At 35.0% G+C, this 26,274-nt stretch overlaps 1 protein-coding gene across 3 annotated transcripts in view; it reads right to left on the reverse strand.

Annotated features, from left to right (window-relative positions):
- Window positions 1–1,726: 1,726 nt before the first annotated feature.
- The window catches only part of ZMAT1 (zinc finger matrin-type 1), a 38,415-nt gene continuing 13,867 nt past the window's right edge, over window positions 1,727–26,274 (reverse strand). The window contains exons 2-6 of one of the 3 annotated variants that reach the window (XM_043570920.1): window positions 23,525–23,631; window positions 16,206–16,307; window positions 15,937–16,111; window positions 5,435–5,534; window positions 1,727–4,232 (exon numbers count right to left, since the gene is read on the reverse strand). In XM_043570920.1, the coding sequence (XP_043426855.1) occupies window positions 2,912–4,232; window positions 5,435–5,534; window positions 15,937–16,111; window positions 16,206–16,307; window positions 23,525–23,631 (1,805 nt within the window). In that variant the 3' untranslated portion in view covers window positions 1,727–2,911. Of the gene's footprint in view, window positions 4,233–5,434; window positions 5,535–11,246; window positions 13,271–14,072; window positions 14,272–15,936; window positions 16,112–16,205; window positions 16,308–23,524; window positions 23,632–26,274 lie in introns of those variants that run through there. The other 2 variants (XM_043570918.1, XM_043570919.1) reach the window with 2 other exon arrangements.

The following is a 26,274-nucleotide window of genomic DNA, read 5'->3' on the forward strand; positions in this document are numbered from 1 at the left end:
ATACCTATGAGGCTAGGTGCTATTAATTTGTCTGAATACTGACTGGTAATTTGCTTAGATCACATGTGATGTTATGTCTAGATGGGTATATCTGTCTTTCAAACTAAGCATGTAATAAAAATCTCAACACTGTTTTCACATGCAATATCTTAAACTATGTCTCCTCAAATATATTTTTGTATTATCTTCTACATCCAAATGCAGGATTTAATGTTTATACCATTAAATTTAATCTTACTAGATTCAGCACTCAAATCCAGAAGTAGAGTTAATTTTGGATCCTGTATATATATATATTTAAATATCTTGACTTATACTGTAACCTCCTTGTGCTCAGAGGCAGAAGTTGGGAGCATAGCAAATGTGCCAAAGTCAGATTCTAGGTCCTTGTCTCCAGCTTCACCTAGAAAATACTTCCCAGTTAATAGAAAATTAACTTTATGATAGGGTTAACAAAAAGTGTGTTTTGTCAAAATAGTTTTTGTTTTAAAAATTTGCAAAACCACTTTCTAGAGCAAGTCACTAGTAACTTTTCCAAGAATGTAGTTAACACCACACCCTTATCCCTCCCCCAACTTGCCACCCCACCTAATTTAAATGATTTTAATGTTAAAATATTGCATGATTTACACAGTGTTGATGAGATTGGGTGCTGCTAATTTTAATAAATCATTTATCTATTTAAGTTATTTGGAAAAGATCATGGTAATTTGGTGTCTTAGTAAATATTCTTATATAGTTTTGAATTCCTACCCTCCACCTTTCAACACAAAATGGACTTATGCAAAAGAATTTATCAATTCTAAAAATGCTTACAATTCAATTGATCTTTTACTTTCTGTGAAAACAAGCTGCATTTTTTTGCCATGTTCAGAAAAGAAATTTAGCCATTTTTGTGGCTAATTCCAGTCTATTTGCTACTTTGGTTCTTCTTTTCCTTCTCCTTTCCCTAGTATACCAGATGTGTTAAAAAGAAGGGCAGTAGTATTGTAGTAGTAGCAAATAATCTTATACCAACAGTCTCATGGAATAAAAGTTAATTTGGGATCTAACTCCCTTTCAGACTATTCATTCAACCTGGTATAAACCCAAACAATCATATTATGCTTCAGCTCCTATTTACCATTTCAGTGAAATCTCAAGAAAAAACACTGTTAAAAGTCCCACCTATGTGCAGATACAACACCGTCTAAATTTATTTACTTTTTTGAATAAGATTCCTTTTTTGGATATGAATACTATAGCCTATTTTTCCTATTTCTAATGACTCCATGTTGGATTCTGATGGTATTCCCACAAGGTCACACAGTCGACTTGATAGTACAACTGAGACCAGAATCCTGGGATTTGAATTCCCAGGATTACTCTTTCTACTCTACCATGGTGATGCTCAAATGCTTACAGGAAGTGCTTATCATATAAAAGGGAGCACCAGAGTAAAAAAAAAAAAAGTATGAAAGAGTTTCAAGGTAATGCACCCTCACAGCCCTTTCCACTTATAAATTCTTTCTTCTTCAGTTTCAAGTATTTAGTTGGTCACATTTTTAAACTTAAAACTGAACTCCAGTCTGAATATCAGCTTTTCATAAGCAAGATGTAGAATAAATGGAGTTGTTACAACTTTACACTGTGATCTGAGAGGTCCTGAGAGGTTTCATCATTTCCACTCACTCCCAAAGTAAAATCATCTTTGGCTGGGAAATGATCATTTACATAAAACAATATGTAGAAATTAAAACACTTTAATATAATATAAACATTTCCAGAATATAGACTGATTTTGTATCAGTACTTTTTGAGAGCTTTTTAAAACTATATATCATCTAAACTTATTACAGACAGTTTCATTTTCCACTTTCAGAACTAGAAAATACAAAAATACACTGCAAATTAGATTTAACAAACAAAAAAAAACTGATCTAAATTGCTTCATACATTTTTCTTAGAGAAAATCAAAAAACAAACACACAATAACAACAATAAAATACCAACACTAACACAAACCCAAACAAGGAATGGATTTTGTAATGCCTGGTAATTCTCTCATTTAAAATAAATTAACCTTTCATGGGCAAATAATTCACCACCACAGCAATTTGATGAATAGAAGTAGAGACAACCTCATTAAGCAAAATTACATTTTATATAAGAAATGTAATTTTTTTAAAGAAAATGAGAAAAACTAACTTGAGGAAAAGGCATATTGAATACTTTTACTCCACTTGGCTTTTGTTGGAGGTTAAAGTTAACTGCTCACTTAGGAAGCATTCAAGTAACATAAATTTTATGAAATCAAACTTTTCAACTTATTTCTTCAATTCGACCTTAAGGGAACAAAACTAAAAAGCTCAAAATCCAAGCATAGACTCCTCCCAAAGCATTGTCTTTCTTCAACAGATTTCCTTTTCTGTTCTTGTGTTCTTATGTTCTTCTTTCTCAGAGGCTAGATTTATGCTTGTTTCTTCTTTCAATTCAATTTCAATTTTTACAGCCCCTAAAACTAAGCTTTCCTGAATAGCCAATGATCATATCTACCTATGCTTTTCTTCACTGGCTGTTCTTGTTTTTGTCTAAATCCATTTTCTAAACTGATTTCTTCATTTCATCCTTGGGTAAACAAAATGAAATTCCTAAAACAGACTCATCCCAAAAGATTGACTCTCTGTCTTTTCTTCAACAGAATTCTTTTTCTCTGGTTGTGTTCTTATGTTCTTCTTATGTTCTTTCTCAGTATATTTAAGCTTGTTTGTTTCTTCTTTCAATTCAATTTCAAATTATAAACACAAAAACTAAGCTTTCTGGAGCTGACACTGACTATATCCACTGCTCTTTTTCTTCTGGATGTTCCTGTCTTTGTCTAAATCCATAACTGATTTCTTCAATTCATCCTTGGGTAAACAAAACTAAAAATTCAAAATCCAAGAATAGACTCATCCCAAAGCATTTCCTCTTCTGTCTTTTCTTCAACAGGTTTCTTTTTCCCTTTCTTGTGCTTACGTTCTTCTTTCTCAGTGGGCACACCATGGCTTTTTTTCTTTTTTCGATGTTTAAGCTTTCCTGAACTGACGCTGACTTGATCTCCCTTTCTTTTCCTTTGTTGGATGCTCTTGTCCTTGTCTAGATTTGTATCACCATAACTCTTTTTCCTTTTATGCTTCGATTGCTCTTTCTCTGACCTGTCTTCACCTTCTTCCAGGTGCCTTCTTCTCTTCTGATGTCTTCGTTTATGACCTGCTTTATGGTCACTGGTATTGTTTTCTGAGAGGTGCTTGTAAACTTCAGATTCTACACTGTATGAGCCAAAGTTATTTTCTTGCTGACTAAGGCTCAGGGGTACTGGCTTTTCTGGAAAACAGTCTCTGATGGGTTGACAGGAGGATATAGAGTCTAGTTTCTGTATGCTGTCATGAGCTGGTAAGCAATGAGGTAACTGGTTTTCCACTACTTGGGAAATACTGTATGATCCTGTATAAGCATGGGAAGTCTCAAATGGGACTTTTTGCTCAAAAATTCTATGTTTGGGTCTGAAATCAACCTTTTCTTTGTACTTATGGATTTCTATAGAGCTATCACTAACCTTTCTGAAGCAAGTCTTTGGCTCTAGTCCTCTGGCTTTCTGCACTTTGATGTAATCTTCTAGCTCATCTTGGAAAGAATCATAAGTTCTGTTTGAACGAACTGGTAACCAATAATGCAACTTGCTTTCCACTGGTGAAATATTGTATGGTTGTTGGTAAGTCTGGGAAGTCTCAAGTGAAAATCTTTGCTCAAACATTTGTTGTCTGGGTCCAGAGTCAACTTCTCTGTACCCATGGGTCTCTGTAGAGTTCTCTCTTATCTTTCTGAAACAAAACTTTGGATCTAGTCCTCTCGCTTTCTGCACTTTGATGTAATCTTCCAGTTCATCTTGGAAAGAGTCATATGTCTTCTTTGAATGAGCTGGTAAACAATGAAGTAAATGGTTTTCTGCTGTTTGTGAAATACTGTATGATCCTGGGTATGTCCAGAAAGTCTCACATGGGAGTCTCTGTTCAAACATTGTATGTGTGGATCTAGAATCAACTGCTTCCCTGTACCAATGGGCTTCCAAAGAACTCTCTTCCATCTTTCTGAAACAAATCTTGGGCTCTGGTCCTCTGGATTTCTGCATTTTGATGTAATCTGCACATTCATCTTGGTAAGAGTCTTGTGTCTTCTTGGGATTCTTCACTAGACTGATAACAATGGATTCTCTGCAAAGAAAACAGTAGAAAGTTCTTATTACTAGGCTATTTTATTCTGAATACTTTCTTTGTTTTAAAAAGATTAGTCTGGAAAAAACAACAACAAAAGTCCAAACAAATATTAAAAGCTTACTTCAATATAAACGCTGTAAATCATCACTTTTTATGCTAAAAAGAAGCAGCAGGAACAGTCATATTTCTCAGGTACCTCACAATTTTTTAAATACAAAAAAATTTTCAGGGCTGAGATGAAAGGGAAGATGGGTACAAACATGCAGACATAGCTGATACTGCCTTAGTACTAAACATGTAAGACATGTTGGGATATGTGGGAAAGAACAAATAATATTTAATGCCCTGAGGATTGTCTGATTTGAATGTCACATTATTTTAAAAGTTTTAATTAGTTCTTTGTATAGAGCTATAAATGTAATGGATATTTGTTCTGGAACCGTGAGATTTTAAAAAAGAGTCTAAATGAAGGTTAATTTGGTGAATTGCACAATTTAGCTCCTACGTATTCAGACTCAAAGTAGAAATATTTTCAACTAGAATAAAATAATTAAACAGAAACACTATGGTTTGATTTTCACAGCAACAAACCAAAAATACAATACCCAAGTGCCCCTCTGTCCTGCTATCTGACTGATCAAGTCCCTAATTGTCTACTTAATCCTCTCCTCCTTGAAACAATAGAATAGAATGGAATAAATATTTATTGTGCTATTGTGTGCCAGGCCAGGAACCTTACACATATTTTTGTATTTCATTATAACCACATTAAATTGGAAATGTCTAAAGTTATACACTTGTTAGAAAGACAAATCTGATATTCCAGTCCAGGTCTAACAGCAAGACCTTTGTTCATAACCACTATACCTTGCTGAAAGGATGATGACCAGATCACTGTATCCCTGGAACTAAGCCAACCTTCCAGGAATTATTTGAATTTTCATGGCTCAATGAGAATGAGAAGAACAATGCTGTTTGGTCACAAGAGGTGCCAATTATCCAGCTCTGCAAGTATACTATCATGGCTAGAGAACTCCCTATGAGATTCCACTACCATGTACTTTGTGACAAATACCATTAACTGTATCACCTTATAGGGAAGTGAATGCCTACAAAAGTTTTGTAAAATACATGCAAGGGTACTTGACAGAAGCCCTACTCTTTGGTATCATAGGAGCATTTTGGCAGAAAATACTTACTTAATTTGGTGTTCACTTCCTTGCATATGGGACCGGAACATTTCTAAAGATGTAAAGGTAATATTACAAATATGGCAAACGTAGGTCCTCATACTAAATGCTGAAAAAAGAGAGAGTCAAATTTAAGGAGGTCAATATGGACAGGAATTTACTAGAGATCATCTACAGAACTTTCTCAATTTAAAGATAAGGCCCAGAGAGGTCAAATGGCTTTGTCAAAGTCAAAGAGCAGGTCAGTAATAGAGCTAACCTCTCAGAGCCCATGTTTCTTAATTTAAAGCCCAGAACTCTTCACACTACACTACACTACACTACACTACACTACACCACACTGCTTCTTTAGCCTTGGCCTCTCTTGAGACTACTATCTGCCTGCCTATTGTTTCTACATGGAAGTGCAGTAGACACTTCAAATTTAGTATGCCTAATTAACCTTTGCCTCTTAATCCCTTAATCAACCTCTTTTTTCTTGCCCCTAATTCTCTTGCCATCCAACAAAAACCTGAAATGTTCCAAAAGATTAAACAAAAGCAAAGATTTACTCTCTTATGTGAAATCACTGTAGTGCATTAGTTTACCAAAAGTAATTCCCACAGACAGATATTAGAAAGGAGAGAGGTTCAGTGAGCCCCACTCTCAGGATAAAAGCTGAAAGAAAAATTCTACAACAACTACTAGTTACTACTTCAAAAGAGTCAAAAACTATAGAATAGGTATGCCAGCTATTTCTATGTTCTGCTTCTTAGGTAGAGCTGAAAGCAGAGGATAAATTAATCTTTATTTTCTTAACCTCATCATCCTTCCAATTTCTCTTTGGTCAGAAGTAGAAAATTAATAAATTTCATAAGCCAAATATAAAATAATCCCACACTAAAGAAGAGGCAATAAATTGGTGGATGCAGTAATTTTAAGATGAAGCAAGGTCATCTTTTAAGTCAAACAGCAACTTAATCATTCAAATGATGCTAAATTAATCAAGGATATTGGTCTTGTCCAAGCAAATATTATTCATAGAAACAGAAGACTATTGTTAATGAGAAAGAAAGATGCAACTTTGAATAACATGAGGACTCTGCTTACTACTGACATAACTCTAGTGGGCCAAGGAGAGCTCAGCAGGTTATGCCAAAGACTGAATGAATGATTCCTTGTAACTATCCTCTCTTCCAGTGGTCTGATTTCATGCTAATCAAGTCTATTTCTGATTATAATTCGGCTTCTCATATTCTTTGATACCAAAAAAGGAATACCCTGGATGATATATCCAGGTTTTAAAAGCCCTAGGAACTGAAAAAAGATATTATCCTCTCCTACCATAAATCAATACCAGAATGACAATGTATTAACTTAAATTACAATGTTTCTCAGACTCCAGAATTACTTGAAGTATTATTTAAAATATAGATCCTTAAGGAGCACATGCTCAGTTGGTTGAGCATCCGACTTCGGCTCAGGTCATGATCTCATAGTTCATGAGTTCTAGCCCCACGTTGGGCTCTGTGCTGACAGCTCGGAGCCTGGAGCCTGCTTCAGATTCTGTGTCTCCCTCTCTCTCTGCCCTTCCCCCACTTGTTCTCTGTCATTCTCTCTCTCTCAAAAATAAATAAACATTAAAAAATTAAAATATAGCTCCCTAAGCCTCTCCCTGTAAAACATGATCCTCTGTCTCTGGGACAGGGAATTCATGTTTTAACAATACTCCAGGTAATTATTCTTAGAGAATGTGTGGGGAATACACTAAGAGAATACCTTTCTAGTTCCTTGATTATTTATTGGCGTTTTCTAAGTTTGTGGTCTCGTCAGTCCCTGATTTGAGGCTGGTCAACCCTGAAGATTTTGGACTTCCTGCAAAGCTAAGGACTAAATCCAGGAGTCTGCATTTTCACAACAATCCTTTACAAAAAAAATTATGGTGCTTGGCCAACACCATACATTTTGAGAACACCCAAGTTATGCAAGATAAGCAGGAATCCTGGTTTCGTCTGCGTTAATGGTGCTCAATGTTAGCTACACATTAGAACCATGTGGAAAACTTTAAAAATATTAATGTTACAGCTCCACATTGGACCATTTAAATCAGAATCTCCAGGAGCAGAACCAGGCTTTCTTACTTTTTGCAAGTGTTTTACAATAGCCAAATTATGGAAAGAGCCTAAATGTCCATCAACTGATGAATGGATAAAGAAATTGTGGTTTATATACACAATGGAGTACTACGTGGCAATGAGAAAGAATGAAATATGGCCCTTTGTAGCAACATGGATGGAAATGGAGAGTGTTAGGCTAAGTGAAATAAGCCATACAAAGAAAGACAGATACCATATGGTTTCACTCTTATGTGGATCCTGAAAAACTTAACAGAAACCCATGGGGGAGGGGAAGGAAAAAAAAAAAGAGGTTAGAGTGGGAGAGAGCCAAAGCATAAGAGACTCTTAAAAACTGAGAACAAACTGAGGATTGATGGAGGGTGGGAGGGAGGGGAGGGTGGGTGATGGGTATTGAGGAGGGCACTTTTTGGGATGAGCACTGGGTGTTGTATGGAAACCAATTTGACAATAAATTTCATATATTAAAAACAACAACAACAACAACAACAACAACAACAAAAGTAAATAAAATAGAAAGTGTTTTAGATGGTTTTTCTATACAACTGTTGTTGAGCACCACTCCCCTAAATTATCAAGCTGATGATCTTCATTATGATTATAAACTCAGATTATATTTTAGGGGTTTTACCTATTTGTTTAAGTGCTTATAAAGAATATAGTATACATAATGTTCTCCTCAGTTTCTCCTTTGCTTCTTCACAGATTATGTCAGGAGACTATAATATACATAATAGAGGGGTTTAGAGAAGCTTCAGGTCACATATAAAAGATACAGAGGCAGTTCTGGAACTGTAGTCTGATTACTATTACCTTAGCCTTTGTCTTTTTCATACACTGATATTCTTGTTGTTTCCTAGATACAGACATCTCATAAAATAATATATTCAAAAAATATGTCTCAAAAAATAATACATAAAAATATATACTAAATGGTATAAACCTTTTCTGTGAAGATATGAAGCCTATTTATTGGCTCCAAGATCAGAATTCCTGGTCTAATTCTCTGAAACCTGACTCCCCTGTTAAATTGAAGTGGAATTAATATATAGTGCCATATCAGTTTCAGACAACAATATAATGATTAAACAATTATATACATTACTTAGTGCTCATCAAGATAAGTGTACTCTAAATCCTACTTATCCACTGTATTTCTTATACTTTCTATTCTCCTATCTGAGTCTGCTCCTTGGCCCTGTCCAGCTTTATTGCCTTCAGCTCTGCTAGGACTCCTTGTTTCTGACTTTACCCAGAAACTCAAGCTTCTCTGCATCTCATACCATTCAGAATCTTCCATAACCTAACACTTGTGGGGCCCACTTTTCTCTTAATCACAGTCCTATCTCATAACTCCCCAGACTAAGATCTTTGTTTTCAAAGAATAGATTGGGGGAAATTCATGTCTTTATAGTCTAATGTTGTGGTTCTCAATCTTGGCTCTATAGCCCAATTACTTGGGGAGTTAAAACACATAAAACAAAACACTAATGTATAGGTTATAGGGATTCTAATTTATTTGAGGGATGGCTTGAGCATTGAGATTTCTAAAAGCTCCCTGCATGATTCTAACATGTAGTCAAGGTGAGAACCATTGGTCTAATAGCTTAAATGAAAAGCAATCAATTGAGAGTTGCATGTAAGCAAAAATGCAACTCAATGTGGGATTTAGTTTATGAGGAAAAATTGAAAATGTCCAATTTACCTGTTTTAAAATTATGACAGGAGAACAAAACATTTTAAAAAAAAGTAACATTTATTTAGAATCTATTCTGTGATGGGTACTGCACATACTGTTTCATTTCATCCTTTGTCAATCCTGTGAAGTAGCCCTATTTTCATTTTACACCTGAGGAATCTGAGATACAATTGGGTAAATGACTTCAAACATATCTCCTTCTAAGGATAAACAAATCTATGTTTATCCTTCTATGTGACACTGCCTCTCAATTAACAATTAGCAAATATTGAGAAAAAATATATACTCATTACCATATAAAGCACTGAGATGGATACTGCAGAATAAAATATAATCTTTTGTCTTAAGGAGGCTAATTCAGTTAAGGAGCTATAATTAATGCAATTGTCAATGAACAGTGAAATCTGTGAGAAATCACAGGAAGGGGAGAATGTCAGAGGGATGAATGTCAAGGGGAGAATAGCTAGAGTAGTGAGGGAAGTTATGATGGATCTTGGAGGACAAGAAGAATTTGAATCATAAGGAAGGTAGAAAAGGTCATTCCAGGGGATGAAAACAGTATCAGATATGGCAGAGATAGAAATGAGTATGATGTGTTGATTTCAAATAATCTGTTCAACAAACACTGAGGGCCTATGTGGCACCAACCATCATACTAGATTCTAGGTGTACAAGATGGATAAAATGGGCAGGTTTCTCACAAACTCAAGTGAGAAACAGATATTTAAATAAAGGATTTCATTCTAATTAGGTAAAAGGTAAGAAGTATGCTTAAGGGGTATGGAAGCTCAAAGAAGTAGAGGCACTTAAGCACAGTGTGGTAGTCTGGAGAAGGCTATTGGAAGAGATGATGCCTTAGTTAAACGTGGAAGGATGAAAATTAGTTAACTTGATGAAAAGAGTTGAGAAGATTATTGTGCGTAGAGGGACTAGCATGAAAGAAGCATATAAGTGCTTATAGCTTCTTAAAATTTGGAATTGTTGTAGAATAAAATAGAACAGGACAAGATGGAGAGGCAAAAGTGTGTCAGGTCAGAGAGATGTATATGTTATGCTAAGGAGCCTAGACTCTTTATCCTGTGTATTGTGAAAACGTGAAATGCTTTAAGTAGTAAGTGACATAGTCAGGTGTGTGTTTTGGACAAATCTCTCCTGTAGCTGCAATATGGAGGATAAATTTGAGAGGAACAAACCTTAAAGCAAGGAGACCACATTTATGTAAATATACTAGGCCAGGCAAGAGATAAGGAAGGCATGGGCTAGAATACATGGAACAGGGAGATTGGTGAAATATACCATTAAAATTGGCATAACTTAGTGACTGATTGAATGTGGGATATAAGTTTACCTGAAGGGTGTGAGAAGGGGAAATGTAGAAGAGTGGAAGAGAGTCTTGGAGAGTGGGGCAGGTTTTAATACCATTGCTGAGAGGAGAGTGAAGAGGAAGGTAAAGGATTAAGTAGGACTTCAAGTCCATAGAGGTTGGATTCCAAGACTTTCAAGGTACCCAATCTGTAGCTTTACATAATTTTCCATAGCATCACCCAGTACTCTGAATATAAAAGTAGAAAAGGTGGACTGCGGAACTGATCTAGGGTTGAATTCTTGCTACTAGGGAGAGAATAACAATGAGGTATAAGTAAAGCCTTCCCAAAGGTTGTTACAGAATTGGGAGTGTGAAATGATGGTAGTGAAAACGTAATGGAAGGGTACAGGAAGGAAAAATAGTTCTAATAAGACTTGATAAGACTTGCTGATGGACAGGATGTAGCAAAATTCAGTAGACAAAGATGCCCTCAAAGATTCAAATGTAGGTGACTAATAAGTAGTGGTACTACTGGTAAAGGCCGGAATCTTGGGAAATTAAAGTTGGTTTTAGAGAAGATTATTAATTCCATTTTAGATATGTTGAGGTACAGGTGAAGGTGAGACATCTAAGTGCAATAAAGAGGCTACAAATTAGTAAAATAAACAAAACAAATACAATAAGTAAAAAATGCATACATACTTTAGTTCCATATCGTTATGGTAGCCATCCCTGTGCTAATAAGATCTGGGCTGGATGAGGGACATGAGGAAAGCAGTGAGAATGATGAAAAAAGACAGAGATTAGGTATAGTACGAACACATACAAAGTGGATGGAAAATAAGGCAGACAGAAAGAAGGGTGAAATGGGTGATAAGTGAAATAATTAAGGTGTCACATGTCAAGTTGTTTTTGTCTTACCGCTTGATTGCTTATAATATGGGTTTCTGTTCTGTTCTTTGAAATTCTCACTAGCTAATTTAAATTCTTCAGCCAGTTTTAAATCCTCAAATATTTACTCTTCTTAAAATGGAATAGTCAAAGTAGTAAGGAAAATTTGTTCTATTATGCTAGTGGTCAGCACTCCCTCCCTGGCCAGATGAAAATTTCACCAAAATCTTTCTTCTCTTATACTAATAACCTTGAAATTTGAGAGTGCTAACATGACCCTCCCTTTAGAAGTGACCAGAGTACACACACTTCTCATAACTGACTCAGTTCCAATTTTACCTAATTCCAGCCATTAAATTAGAAGGTACTTATTTCAGATATCATCACCCCAGCAATAGGAAAAATACTGTAACAAGTAAAAGTTTGGCATTTCTCCAAACATCTACTACTTTCTGAAGCCCTACCACTTCTATTTCTACACTTGTCTAAGACAACATTCTTCAAAATCCTAGATAGAAACACAGATCTCTATGTAACTTTTTGGGATATGTTGAATCATATTAATTAGGAAACTTAAATACTATAAGCATAGGGTTAGCACTCAACATATCAAAATTAATAGTGCATGGAATCATATATTAAACTAATCTCTACTGAGGTAGGCCTAATCTGTGCCAGTTTCTATCTTTAACACTTGAAATACAGACAAGTTAGATGAAGTCCTTACCCTCAAAGACCTTACATTCTAGTGGGGGATAAAGACACATACAGAGAAAATTAGACACACAGGCTAAGGAAGCACAGAAGATAAGTCTTGAAGGAAGTGAAAAGGCTTCCAGGGAAGTAGCATGTTAATGAATGAGTAGGAATTGAAGAGAAGATGTTTCAGACAAAATGGCAGCATGAACAAGGGCAGAGAGATGAGAAATAGGGTAATAGTTTCTGGAAACCAAAAGCAGTTTGCAGGTTCTGACCTAACACAGATCATGGCAGGAAGTAGGAGGGGATACGCCTGGAGAAGGCAGGAAGGAACAAGATGGCAAGGAGCTATGAAGCTTAGATTTTTATCCTCAGAAAATAGAGAAACAATCGAGGGTTTTAAAGTGAGGAATGGCATGGAAAGATGTGCACTTTAGGTGAAACACTGTAGTGGTTAAATTAAGGGTAGATTTGGGGAGACAAAACTGATGGCAGGGAGAGTAATGTTCTAGAACAATGCTTCTCAAAATTTATTGTGAGTACAAATGACCTAGAGATCTTGTCAAAATGCAGTTTCTGATTCAGTAGGTCTTCAGTGAGGACTGAGATTCTTTTTCTAACACGCTCACAAATGATGCTAATGATGCTGGTCACAAACCCCACTTTGAGTAGCAAAGCTCTAAGAGAGATGTTGAGGGCCTGATCTAGTGTGGAAAAAGCAGGGCTCGAGATAAGGGAACTGGTAAAACAGTCATAGCTCTGTGTTTCATTAGATAAAGAAGTGAAGAAGGTAATGTTGGGGGAGTCACAGTCAACTACAGGTTTCTACTTTGAACGAATGGAATTGAAATGGTTATGAAGTATCCAGGTAAAGCAGTAGCTGCCAGTTGGATATGAGTCCAAAGCTTGACAGAAAGATCATAAGCATACAGATAAGATGAAATAAAGGTAACAGATCAGATCATATTTGTATAGTGAGGGCAAAATGGAGCCACAGGAACACCCACATTTAGGTAATGAATTTAAAAAAGAGCCCCCAAAGAAAACAGAAAAGAAACAGAAACACACAAGAAGAGCAGAGCTTTAGGAGTTACATATGACAAAGATTAGGGCTTTAAGGAGAGAGTAATAAATATTTTCACATGAAGCAAAAAGGTCTAGTAAGGAAAGAACTGAAAAAGAACAGTGAGCGGAAGAAGAGAAGTGGGTGGAAGAGAGAATATGAAACGCGAATAAAATACACTAGTAGTGAGAAAGTGCCTGTGGGGGAAAAACGAAAAAAAATATGGTTAGAAGAGCAAGTGGATTCCTTCAGTCAGGATCAGAATCTTTATTGTGCCTGAATTCTTGCCACTCTTTCTAGTTCCTTTGTTAATACTCTCTCCTTCCCACTTCTACAAATCTAAATCATACACTTCCTCTACGAACATTTTCTGAACCATGATGTTTTACTCCCCTGGTTACCAAAAATATGTACACAAAAATTCATGCCTGTAGCCTCTTACAATGAAGTATCATTAACGTAACTAGTTTACACACTTGCTCCTTCAGGGAAAATGGTATACCCTCATTTGTATTCCCAAGAATAAGTAGCCTAGTACCTTAGAGACACTTAAACCATACTTAGTGACTAAATAATATAACTACAGCGTCACTAATTAAAAATACTTCCTTATGTACCTACGACATAACATGAGACCATGGGAATACCTGTACTCGATTCTATAATTAATGAAGGTCATCTAAACTTCTCTGAGTCTCATTTTCTAGAAACCAACAGATGGACCCTGAAGTCCTTACTCATCTAAGATTCTATAATCCCATGAGTACTATCAACCTACTACTCAATATGAGTAAAATAATATATACATTAAGACAATATGTTTCATAAAATATAAATTTTCTATGAAAGAGTTTTGGTATATTTTTACTGTTTACCATTTGCATCTGATTTTGCTGGAAGAGGTTTCTCTCTTATCTTGTCTACAAACTTCTTCCTAGCTTCATTTCTTTTGTGTTTTTTTCCCAACATAATGTTGTTGGGCCATTAATGGACTATTAAAGGAAGCAGGACAGAGCTTGCAATACTTGTTTGGATTATTCAAATCCAAAGCACTGCTGGAAGAGGAAGGCATAGTCTTGTCTTTAATCCCACCTGGAGGAAGCTTGACAGCAAGAGGCTTCAGAAAAGTTGATTCTGCAGAAGTAGTAATAGGCACACCTGCTGAAATAGTTGTAATGAGAAGTGATCAACATGTATTCAGCTATCAGATCTGCATTCATTATAAAGTATTAGGGAAATTCAGAATTCTTTGAAAACTTGCTATCTTTGGACTTTTTCCTCACAGGGCTGTTGGATAAAGGTACTCAGGTTAAAAAGAATTTCCTTCTGTGAAAACAAAAATTTGGATGCAAGTCTGGCACCAAGTTTCTCCAACAAAGGTACAGGAAGGAAGAATATTCAGCATTAGCTTTTAGCTTATTACATTAATTTGAAAAATAAACGAAAGCATGAGAGTTTAGGATGATTCTTGAAATTAGTGAGGGTAAAACAGAGGGTGCCAACTTCTAAGTTGGTGCCTTTCCTGAGTAGCACAGTAAGCCTATTCAGTCCAGATTTGTGGTGTTTGTATCAAAATAAAATTTATGCAGTTATTTAAGGCTATACAATAATGTTTCCACAATTACAGTTATTTCAGAGCTCTTATATTTCATAACCTCTCTGAGCTCAATTTGATGAATTGTGGGGACTGAAAATAAGACTTTACACGATACTTTCTATTGTAGGACATACTGATTCCAACCCTCTTTGGACCGACAGGAAGAAAAACAAATATACAAAAATTAGAGAGACTAGAATAAGTTTAAAAATAATTCTGATTTAATTTGTTAAGATAAAAGTATGTTTTAATGCTGTATGAGGCCTACAATATGAGTTGGAAATTAACGTTGTTAAATTTTCCATGCTATGCATGCCTTATTCCTAAAGTGTTGAAGCTAGTGTGAATGTGGTAACTTATTTATTGCAGAGGATTAATCATCTCATTTTTTGTTCTCATTTTTTGTTCAAAACACAAGTTTGATTTTTCCAGGGTATACTCTTCCACTTTAGGCCAGAAGTGAGATCTTTGTGATAGATTTCTCATGCACTGGTGACTCAACATCACTGGAAGGAGGAAAGAGGCAATGTTTTATAGTTCTCTGTATCTTTGGGATCTAGCATAAAATAAGTGCTCATTACTGATTGATAATGTTGGTGGTACTTTTTCTTTATATTCAGAGGAAAAAAGCAGTGAACTATCAAGGTTGAAGGAGAGTCCATAACATATGTATTTCTTTTGCTTATAGTTATAGTCAGAAAATGCTACACCATAACTATATTATGATGAAGACACTGGTCTGAACATGTGAGAGAATGCTTTAGAAAGTACTAAAGAAAAAAACTGTGATAGGTGGCAAGGGGAAGAAGTAAGAAGGAGCTAAGATTTTGTGATTTGATTAGAACCTGGACAGCTCAGGCTGCTTTTTATTGTTTCTTTATAGCAGCATAGCAAATAACTTGTTTTCATTTGTATTTAATAAACTGAAAAGGAAAGGTCATAACATTTATTAAAATTCATCTAGCAATTACCATCTCCATATTAAATGACAAAGACACAGAAAGAGATTACTGGCCAGAAGAACAAGAATCCAGTTATTGCTCCAGAGTGAAAGTCTCTCTAATTAAAAAATGGGTAGCAGGTTGGAAAAAAAATGACAGGGAGACCCTGTATGGAAGCTAAAGAGGTGAATATAACCTTACCCAACTCTGGCTGAAATCTTGATGGAGATACCTGATCATGCTCCTCCATTAATTGCTTCAGTTTTTTAGCATGGACTTTTCCCACATAGTGAGACTGAGCAACAACTGGAGAGCTAAATATCATGTTGCAGAGATCACAAAATTTGTTTCTGTCCACTACATTACTCCTATGCACCTGAAATAAGCACAATGTTGAAATAAGCACAATCTTGTTAGAATGATTTGATAACTCAAAGTTTAGAATTATGACATCAATATAGGCCACTTACCTTAAATTTCTTAACATCCATCTTCATTTTCTTACCAGGCACTTCGTTTTGTTCCCCATGAATTTGAGAATAAAACCTAACATTTTGAGCATGTTTCTCACTCTGAAAAAAGATATAATATGGCTTTGTACATTCAATGACAGAGGCACCCCAAATTTATACCTCTCTGAATTTCAGGATGGCATTTGTGAGTTGTAATGTATGTGGTGTGTACCAAGTTTATGAAAGAGCTTCACATGCTTTTTCAAATCTCTAAATCTCAGTTAAAATGAAAATAATACTATAATTTAGAGGTCAATAACTTTATGTTCTTGTTTTTAACAGGCTCCTGGTTGCTTCTCAGTATCAAATTTCTTCTGCTTACTTACACATATTGGGCAACATACCCAGATAAAAGACTGCATGTTTCAGCTTCCCTTTCAGCAAAATGTAACCATATGACTAGATTCTGGCCAAAAAGATATAATCTGAACTGTTCGGTGGAACTTCTGAGAAACCTCCTTAACAGGCTGGGAGATGAGCCCCTCTTCCAGCCTTCTTCCCTCCTGTTTCTGGAATTAAGATGGAAAGGTCAGAGTTCGAACAGTCATCTGGGACTATGGGGGATCTTGAGGACAAAAGCTAGCTCATCAAAACAAAAAGACAGAAAATACCTAGGTCCCTGATGATGTCATGGAACTGTCATATCAGCTTTGCACTGGATACCTCTCAAATTCTTTTATGTGAAGATTTTAACCCTTCAAGGTTAATTAAGCATATTAGAGATTAGAAAAATCTCTAAAAATGTGTAACAAAATATATAAGAATAACAAAAGTATTGGTGTTGTGGTAGAAGGGAAACTAATATTCCTGAGCACATGCTGTGAGACAATCACTATCTACAGAATTTTAAATTATGAAATATATCCATCTTATAGAAAAGCACAGGAAATAATATAGCTGAAGCCCATACCCACCACATATGTAGTTCTACTTCCTCATGCCCACAATCTCTTCCTCCTTCACTCTCTCCCCATTAGTAACCACTGTCTTAGAGTTGATCTATATCATTTTATTTCATGCTTTTCCTCTTTTACCACATATGCATGTACCCATAAATGGTATTATATACTATCATCATTTAAAATTTTTATGAAAATAGAACCATTATATTCATATCCTTTTCAACTTGCTTTTTATAACTCTCTATTATATTTTTAAGATTTACCCATATTGGTACAGATACTTCTCATTCATTTCTGCTACATGCTGCATAATATTCTACTCTATATGTTACCCATTTAGTCATATATTGAAGGCAGTTATATTTGTTTATTTGGCTATTACAAGCATTTCTCCATTGAATACATGTAAACACGTCTCTTAATATATATGTCAAAGGCTTTCTTTAAAGTAGATACCTAGAAGTAGAATTCTCTTGACTTAAAAGATTTGAGGATTTTCAACTATAATATGTATTATAAAATTTGCCCCCAAAGATGTTGCAGCAGCCCACAACTCCAAATGCAGTGAATTTAAAGGTTTCTGTCTTTGTATATTCTCCTGAAGTGTTATGTGCTATTAGATTTTAATTTTTGACATGATGATTTTGATAACACAGCTCATCACTTTAACTTACATTTCCTGTATGATCACTAGTGAAGCTGAGTATCTCTTCTATAGCCTGTTCATATTACTTTCCCATTTTTCTACTGGGTTGTTTCTTGTTCTAACTGATACATAGTCCTTTATATATTCTAGACACTAATCTTTTGTTACCTACATGGGCTATAAATACCACTCAATATGTGATTTGTCTTTTACCTTTATGATTTTTTTCATATAAATTTTCCTGACTACATCTTTATTTTAAAGCTATAGCAATGAGGCAAAACTCTTGTACAGAAAGGCAAACAAAGCAATACAATAACACAGAATAATAGCCACAAAACAAACATATATATGAAATTTAGAATATGAAAGAAGTGTCACTACAAATCAATGGGGCAAGAATGGACTGTGAAATCAACAGTGCTGAGACACCTGGCTTTCTGTATGGAAAAAATGTCATCAACACCCTCCTCCACATGCAAAAATCAATCCTAGATGGATTAACACTTTAACATATTAAATAAAACTTTTAAAGGTATTAGAAGAAAATAGAGGGAAGTATCTATATGACAAAAGTGCAAGAAATGGTTGCTTAAACAAATAAGTATATACAAAAAGGGAAATATTAATAACTGCAACATCATTAAAATTCAAAACTTCTTTGTCAAAGGTTAATTGGCCATATAATTGTAGATTTATTTCTGGGTTTTCTATTCTGTTCCATTGATCTATGTGTCCATTTTTGTGCCAGTACCATACTGTTCTTTTTTAATGTTTATTTATTTATTTTGAGAGAGAGATAGAGAGCAGGGGAGGGGCAAAGAGAGAGGGAGATGGAGAATCCCAAGCAGGCTCTACAGCTGTCAGCGCAGAACCTGACGTGGGGCTCAAACTCATGAACTGTGAGATCATGACCTGAGCCAAAACCAAGAGTCGGAGACTTAACCGACTGAGCCACCCAGGCGCCCCAGTACCATACTGTTTTGATCACTAAAGCTTTGTAACATAACTTGAAGTCCGGAATAGTGATGATACCTCCAGCTTTGCTTTTCTTTTTCAAGATTGCTTTCACTACTCCAGGTATGTTGTGGTTCCATATAAATTTTAGGACTGTTTGTTCTAGTTCTGTGAAAAATGTTTTTGGTATTTTGATAAGGATTGCATTAAATGTGTAGATGGATTTGGGGAGTATAGACATTTAACAATATTTGTTCTTCCAATCCATGAACATGGAATGTCTTTCCATTTCTTTGTGTCCTCTTCATTTCAGCAGTGTTTTATAGTTTTCAAAGTACAAGTCTTTACCCATTTTGGTTAGATTAATTCCTAGGTATCTTACTGGTTTTTGTGTAATTATAAATGAATTTATTCCTTAATTTCTCTTTCTGCTGTTTCATTATTGGTGTATAGAAATGTAACAGATTTTGGGGCGCCTGGGTGGCTCAGTTAAGCATCTGACTTCAGCTCAGGTCATGATCTCATGGTTCATGGGTTTGAGCCCCGCACTGGGCTCTGTGTTGACAGCTCAGAGCCTGGAGCCTATTTCTGATTCTGTCTCTCTCTCTCTCTCTCTCTCTCTCTCTCTCTGCACCTCCCCACACACACTCTCTCTCTCAAAAATAAGTAAACCTTAAAAAATTTAAAAAAGTAACAGATTTCTGAATATTGATTATGTATCCTGTGACTTTACTGAATTTGTTTATCAGTTACAGCAGTTTTTTAGGTGGAGTCCTTTGGGAAAACTGGACAGCAATATGCAAATGAAACTGGACCACTTTCTTACATGACACACAAAAATAAATTCAAAATGGATTAAACACCTAAATATGAGACCTGAAACCATAAAAATCCTAGAGGAGGACATAGGCAGTAACCTCTTTGATATGGGCTGTAGCTACTTCTTTCTAGATATGTCTCCTGAGGCAAGGTAAACAAGAGCAAAAATAAACAATTGGAAATTCATCAAAACAGAAAGCTTCTGCACAGCAAAGGAAACAATCAACAAAACTAAAAGGCAACCTGCAGAATGGAAGAAGATATTTGCAAATAAAATATCTGATAAATGGTTTGTAACCTAAATATATTAAGAACTTATCAAATTCAACACCCCAAAATGAATAATTCAATTAAAAAATGGGCAGAGGAGGGGTGCCTCGGTGGCCTGGTGGGTTAAGCATCTGACTTCGGCTCAGGTCGTGATCTCACAGTTTGTGAGTTTGAGCCCCATGTTGGATTCTGTGCTGACAGCTCAGACCCTGGAGCTTGCTTTGGATTCTGTGTCTCCTTCTTTGCCCCTCCCCCCCCCTCTCTCTCTCTCTCTCTCAAAAATAAACATTAAAACTTTTCCTTTAAAAATAGGCAGAGGACATGAATAGAACTTTTTCCAAAGAAGATATCCAGATGGCCAGCAAACACATGAAAAGATGCTCAATATCACTCATCATCAGGGAAATACAAATCATAACTACAATGAGATATCACCTCATACCTGTCAGAATAGCTAAAATCAACAACACAGGAAACAATAGATGTTGGTGAGGATGTGAAGAAAGGGGAACCCTCTTGCACTGTTGGTGGGAATGCAAACTAGTGCAGCCACTATGGAAAACAGTATGGAAGTTCCTCAAAAAGTTAAAAACAGAAGTACCCTGTGGTCCAACAGTTGCACTAGTGGTATTTATCCAAAGAATACAAAAATACTAATTCAAAGGGATACCTGCACCCAGATGTTTATAACAGCATTATCTATAACAGCTAAATTATGGAAACAGCCCAAGTATCCATTGACTGATGAATGGATAAAAAAGAAGTGGTATATATATACAATGGAATATTACTCAGCCATTAAAAAAATGAAATCTTGCCATTTGAAATGACATAGATGAAGCTGGAGAGTATAATGTTAAATGAAATAAGTAATTCAGAGAAAGACAAATACCATATGAATTCACTCATATATGGAATTTAAGAAACAAAACAAACAAGCAAAAGGAAAAAAGAGAGAGAGAGAGAGAGATATCTCTTAACTATAGAGATCAAATTAATGGTTACCAGAGGGGAGGTGGGTTGAGAACGGGTTAAATAGGTGATGGGGACTGAGGCGTGCACTTGTTGTGAGGACCACCAAATGTTGTATGTAAATGTTAAATCACTAAATTCTATCCCTGAAACTAATACTACACTATATGTTAAACAAAAACTTGAAAAAAAGAAAAAATCATAACCTATAAAATCTAGAATAAAATTGATAATAAATGGAATTTTAAGAGACATATGTAGACAATTTTCTATTCTTATTAAAACTATATTGGGTTTCAAAAATGTATTTTGGAATTTTAAAGAAAAACAATTCATTCAAAAGTACTTATTTCATAATATAGTGAATAGCAAACCTGGCTCTTAGGAAATTTAGCTTTGCTTTCCCCAAAACTTTCCAGAGTAGAATAGCTTTTCAAAGGTTCAGAATTCTGTAAAATGTTTTTATTAAAAAAAGTCTTTTTGAAAATGTGTAAACTTTCAAATTACTATAATTGGCAATGTTTTAAATATCAATCTCATTTTATAAAGTGCCAACTTTTTATTATAGGCTAGTAACAAACATTTTGTAGTCATACAATGTGTAAAGTTATCTATGTTTGCTTTTTAGTATAATACATTTTTTACAGTGCATTTTTATTGACTGCATTATTTGTAGAGTCTATGAAAATAAGGAAAGTATATTATTTATAATTTAATCCCCCTAACAATCCAAGCTCTGAAATACTGGAAGTTCTCAATAAATATTTGTTAATAAAAAAGCCACAACATTACATAATGCCTTATCACCATGAAAATATTACAGAAAAAAATAAAAGGATGTAATGATAGGGCAGATTGTCCAGAATATGCTCTTATATGAAAAAACAAGTAAAAACCAACAGATACAATTCTCTTTTGTTAAGATGTGTGTGTGTGTGTGTGTGTGTGTGTGTGTGTATGCACGTTCAGAAAGCATACTGGAATCATATCAGCAAAAGAGAAGTTAAGTGATGGTTACCTACAAGTGACAGAATTATAACTGAATGTGATTTTCTCATGATTTTGTGCATTTTCTACGCTGAATAGTACTTCGTAAGCCCATAAAAAGATGTTTTTTTCACATTTAAATTCAAATGGTTCTAACCACAGTTATCAGAGCCCCTTGATTGTGTGTCTCTCTTTACTAACTCTGAATCTTTGAACTCTGGCGTCTGAAGATGTACTAGGCACTCTCACATATTTGATTTCATTTAATTCTCACATGTTTAATAAGAGAGATTTTACCACCCCTATTTTGCATGTTCAAGGAACATGCTCAGAGAGGTAAAATGACTTGCCCAGGGTTACACAGCAGTGATGGAGTTAAAGCTTGAATGTATGTCCTCTCAATCCACATCTAACAAAATTTCCCTGTCATTACAGTAATTGAATCCCAGTCAATGTAAGAAGGAAATATAGCTACCAATAATATTAGCAATGGACAAAATGAGACATTTTTTTAAAAAAAATTTTAATGTTTATTTTTATTTTTGAGGAAGAGAGAGACAGAGCGTGAGTGGGGGAAGGACAGAGAGAGAGAGGGAGACACAGAATTTGAAACAGGCTCCAGGCTCTGAGCTGTCAGCACAGAGCCCAACGCAGGGCTCAAATTCGGAAACAGCAAGATCATGACCTAGGCCGAAGTCAGACGCTCAACCGACTGAGCCAACCAGGCATCCCTAAGACAAGATGTGTTTTAAAAAGTAAAGCTGACATTATATTTTTTAGAGTAAATTTATCTAGTACTTTTAGTAACCCAGACCTTAGATATGAAATAAATCCAATAGCTCACTGTATAGAAATGAGAGGTAACACCAAATGAGAGAAAAGAACACTGGACATGAAAGAAGGAATCATTGTTAAGCTTAGTCATGCCAATGATGCTATGAAAAATCATGATCCCTCTGGTACTCAGTTTTCTAATCAGTAAACCAAAGGAGTAAGAACATTAAATATTCCCTCTTCTAGTTTTAGAATTTTATGGTCCTGTGCTTAAAAACATGTTGGTTAAGAGGAAACTGAGCAGCTTAGTCGGTTAAGCATCTGACTCTTGATTTTGGCTCAGTTCATAATCTCATACTTTGAGACTGAGCCCTATGTTGGGCTCTGCGCTGACAGCACAGAGCGTGTTTGGGGTTCTCTCTCTCCCTCTCTCTCTGCCCCTTCTGTGCTTGTGTGCATGCGTGTGTGCATGGGCTCTCTATCTCTCTCAAATAAATAAAAACAAACATTAAAAAAAAACTGTTGGCTAAGTCAAATGCAAGACAGGTTAATTTTGTTTTTATAGCCTTCATTTACTGTACACAAAGACTCTGGAGTTTTATAATATGCCTTGATAAACATTAATAGTTACCTACTCAAGCTTTAAAATGCCTCCCTTATATTTACTACAAGGACTTGAAGAGACAGTGGTTTGATGAATACAAAGGGAGGCAGAATGGTGTGAAGAAAAGAAAAGAAGCTCGTAATCAAAAAGATTTTAAACTCAAATTCCCCAAACTTAAGCTAGTAAGTTACTGTCCCTCTCTGAGCCAGTCTCATCATCCATCAAAGGGAAATAATTCCACCTACTTCACAGGATTTTCATAAGAGCCAAAAACGATAAAATATGAAGTTTATCTGCCACATTTAAAAGCCTACATTAGATTCTATTCCCATTATTTTTAACCTACCTCATAATGTGAAATCCTTTGTGATTCAAACTGTAGCACCACTCCACATATATTACAAAAGTTATCTGTATAAAGTTCAGTCTTTTCCTGTTCATTCCAAGTCATATCTATGAATAAAATAAAGGGAAGTGAGACACATTAATTAATACTTAAAGTTATCATTTTCATTCATTTCACATGTCACCTCAAATCTGAGTAGTTGTGAGGCTACAGTAATAGCTTTTTGCTTAACGAGTATGCAATTTAAATAAAATGTGTATATTAAGTATGCTTCCAATGTCTGATACAGCAAGAGTTACTTATTTAGTATGATAAGTCTAAGCAATACCATTCCAAAAGGAAAGTTATATTTATGTGGGTATCAGTAACTTCATGAAATTCGTAGAATGATCTAGGGCACCAATAATGAAAGGCAGGATTAAAAAAAATAGCCTTGGAATTTTGTTTTACAGCAGATAATTATTAGAAAAGCATTGTTTTAAGGCTATCACCTGTCTAGAGCTATGGCTCCAATGTTACCTAAAAACCATTTGGAACCACAAACTTTGCTGATGGTAGGCAAACATCCTCCATTGTTTTTTTTTTTTTTAACTAGCATGTTCATCTGGCCAAACATGTCTCACACAAGCCCCTCAAAGCTATAAAATAATGTACATATAATAACATCTAGAAATTACACTATAGTGTTTCTCACTGTATTAATAACACATATTGAAACTTTCTGCATTTACACTTGAGGTTCACACTTCTATCAAAAGTTCTTAACAGCTGCAATGTATTCTGACAAAGTTTATTAGCTTATCTATAGGGTATAAATCACAAAACATCAAATTTTACTTGCTATTTGGTATTTAAATGAATAAGCTGATACCACATATTTATGGAGAAATGCCAATAATACATTAAATAGATAAAAATTGTAGAACAATAAATATATCAAATTCCCAACACTAACAAAAATTAAATATACACCACATAGAAAAAATATGAGAAGTTATAAATTAAATTTAAAAGTTGTTAATTTTGGGAAATGGGGTTAGAAAAGGAACAAAGGGAGAAAATTTAACATTTTATTCTTTTCAATTATCTTGTTTTAATTTTTGCAAAATACATGTAAGCCTTTCTATTTCAGTCAGTTAAGCATATGGCTCTTGATTTCAGCTTAGGTCATGATCTTGTGGTTCATGGGATTGGCCCCACCTCGGGCTCTGTGCTGACAGCATGGAGCCAGCTTGGGATTCTCTCTCCCTCTCTGTCTAGCCTTCACCCATTCTCTCTCTTTCTCTTTTTCAAAATAAATAAACTTAAAAAATCTTTTAAATATACTTATTTTAGAAGTTATTTTGGATATCTTCAACTAAGCTTAATTTTCAGTATCACTGTATGCACTAAAAAGGCTTATTTAAAAAACTGTCCAAGATAAGAATAACTGTAATTAACATCACTAATCATTAGGGCAATGGAAATTAAAACCACAATGAGTGTCATTATACCTGTCATAATGGCTAAAATAAAAAACACAAAAAAATCACAAGCGTTGGTGAGGATGCGGAGAAAAAGGAACCCTCATATGCTATCAGTGGGAATGCAACATTGGTGCAGTCACTGTGGAAAACAGTATGGAGCTTCCTCAAAAATTAAACATACAATTACCATATGATCTACTAATTCCACCACTGGGTATTTACCCAAAGAAAACAAACACACTAATTTGAAAAGATACATGCACCCCTATGTTTACTGCAGCATTATTTGCAACAGTCAAATATAGAAGCAACCCAAGTGTCCATCCATAGATGAGTGGATAAAAAAGATGTGATATCTTACTCAGATGTGGAATATTACTCAGTCATAAAAAAGAATGAAATCTTGCCATCTGCAACAACATGGATGGATCTAGAAAGTAGAATGCTAAGTTAAATAAGTCAGTCAGAGACAGACAAATACCATACCATTTCACTCATACATAGAATTTAAGAAACAAAACAAATGAACAAAGTAAAAAAGATACAAACCAAAAAACAGACTCTTAAATACAGCTCAAAAACTGGTGGTTTCCAGAGGAAAGGTGGGTGGGGGAAGGAGTGAAATAGATAAAAAGCATGAAGAGTACACTTATTTTGATGAGCACTGAGAAACATAAAGAATTGTTATATCATTATATAGTACATCTACAACTAATATAACACTGTATGTTAATTATACTTTAAAAAATAAAGAATAACTGTAATTAGGAACATGTCAGAAATGCCTTGATTGACAGTTAAATATTTATCCCTGTAATATATAGATAGCATCCCATCTGAATTTAATTTTTTAGGTTGCTTTAGAATATATATGATTTATCTAACTCTGACTCTAAACTCAGCAAGATAAAGAGGTTAAAATGCATTTCAGGACTTCCCTTGTTTCAGAATTAACGATTATATGCAATCTGAGTATGCTGGTAAGATTTCAAATTTCCCTTAAAAATTTTTCACTAGTAAATATTTCATTTGTCAGCAATATAACTTATGGAGAGAATGTATCTTTTAAGAAGACAAAAGGAAACTACTAATTTAGAGGTTCAATAATTCCTAAAATTTAACACTCCTTTCTCTCCTAAATATGGAATTAAATCTGGAATTACTTAATTCCAGATTTCCCCAAGTCTCAGTACTCAGTGTTGGAAACTGACACTCAAATTTGGAAATACCAAGTCTGAGTATTTTAACCTAGACTTTCATTACTGGTGCCCCACATCATTTCCA

The sequence above is a fragment of the Prionailurus bengalensis genome, chromosome X, assembly GCF_016509475.1.
Source record: "Prionailurus bengalensis isolate Pbe53 chromosome X, Fcat_Pben_1.1_paternal_pri, whole genome shotgun sequence".
Lineage (NCBI taxonomy): Eukaryota > Metazoa > Chordata > Mammalia > Carnivora > Felidae > Prionailurus > Prionailurus bengalensis.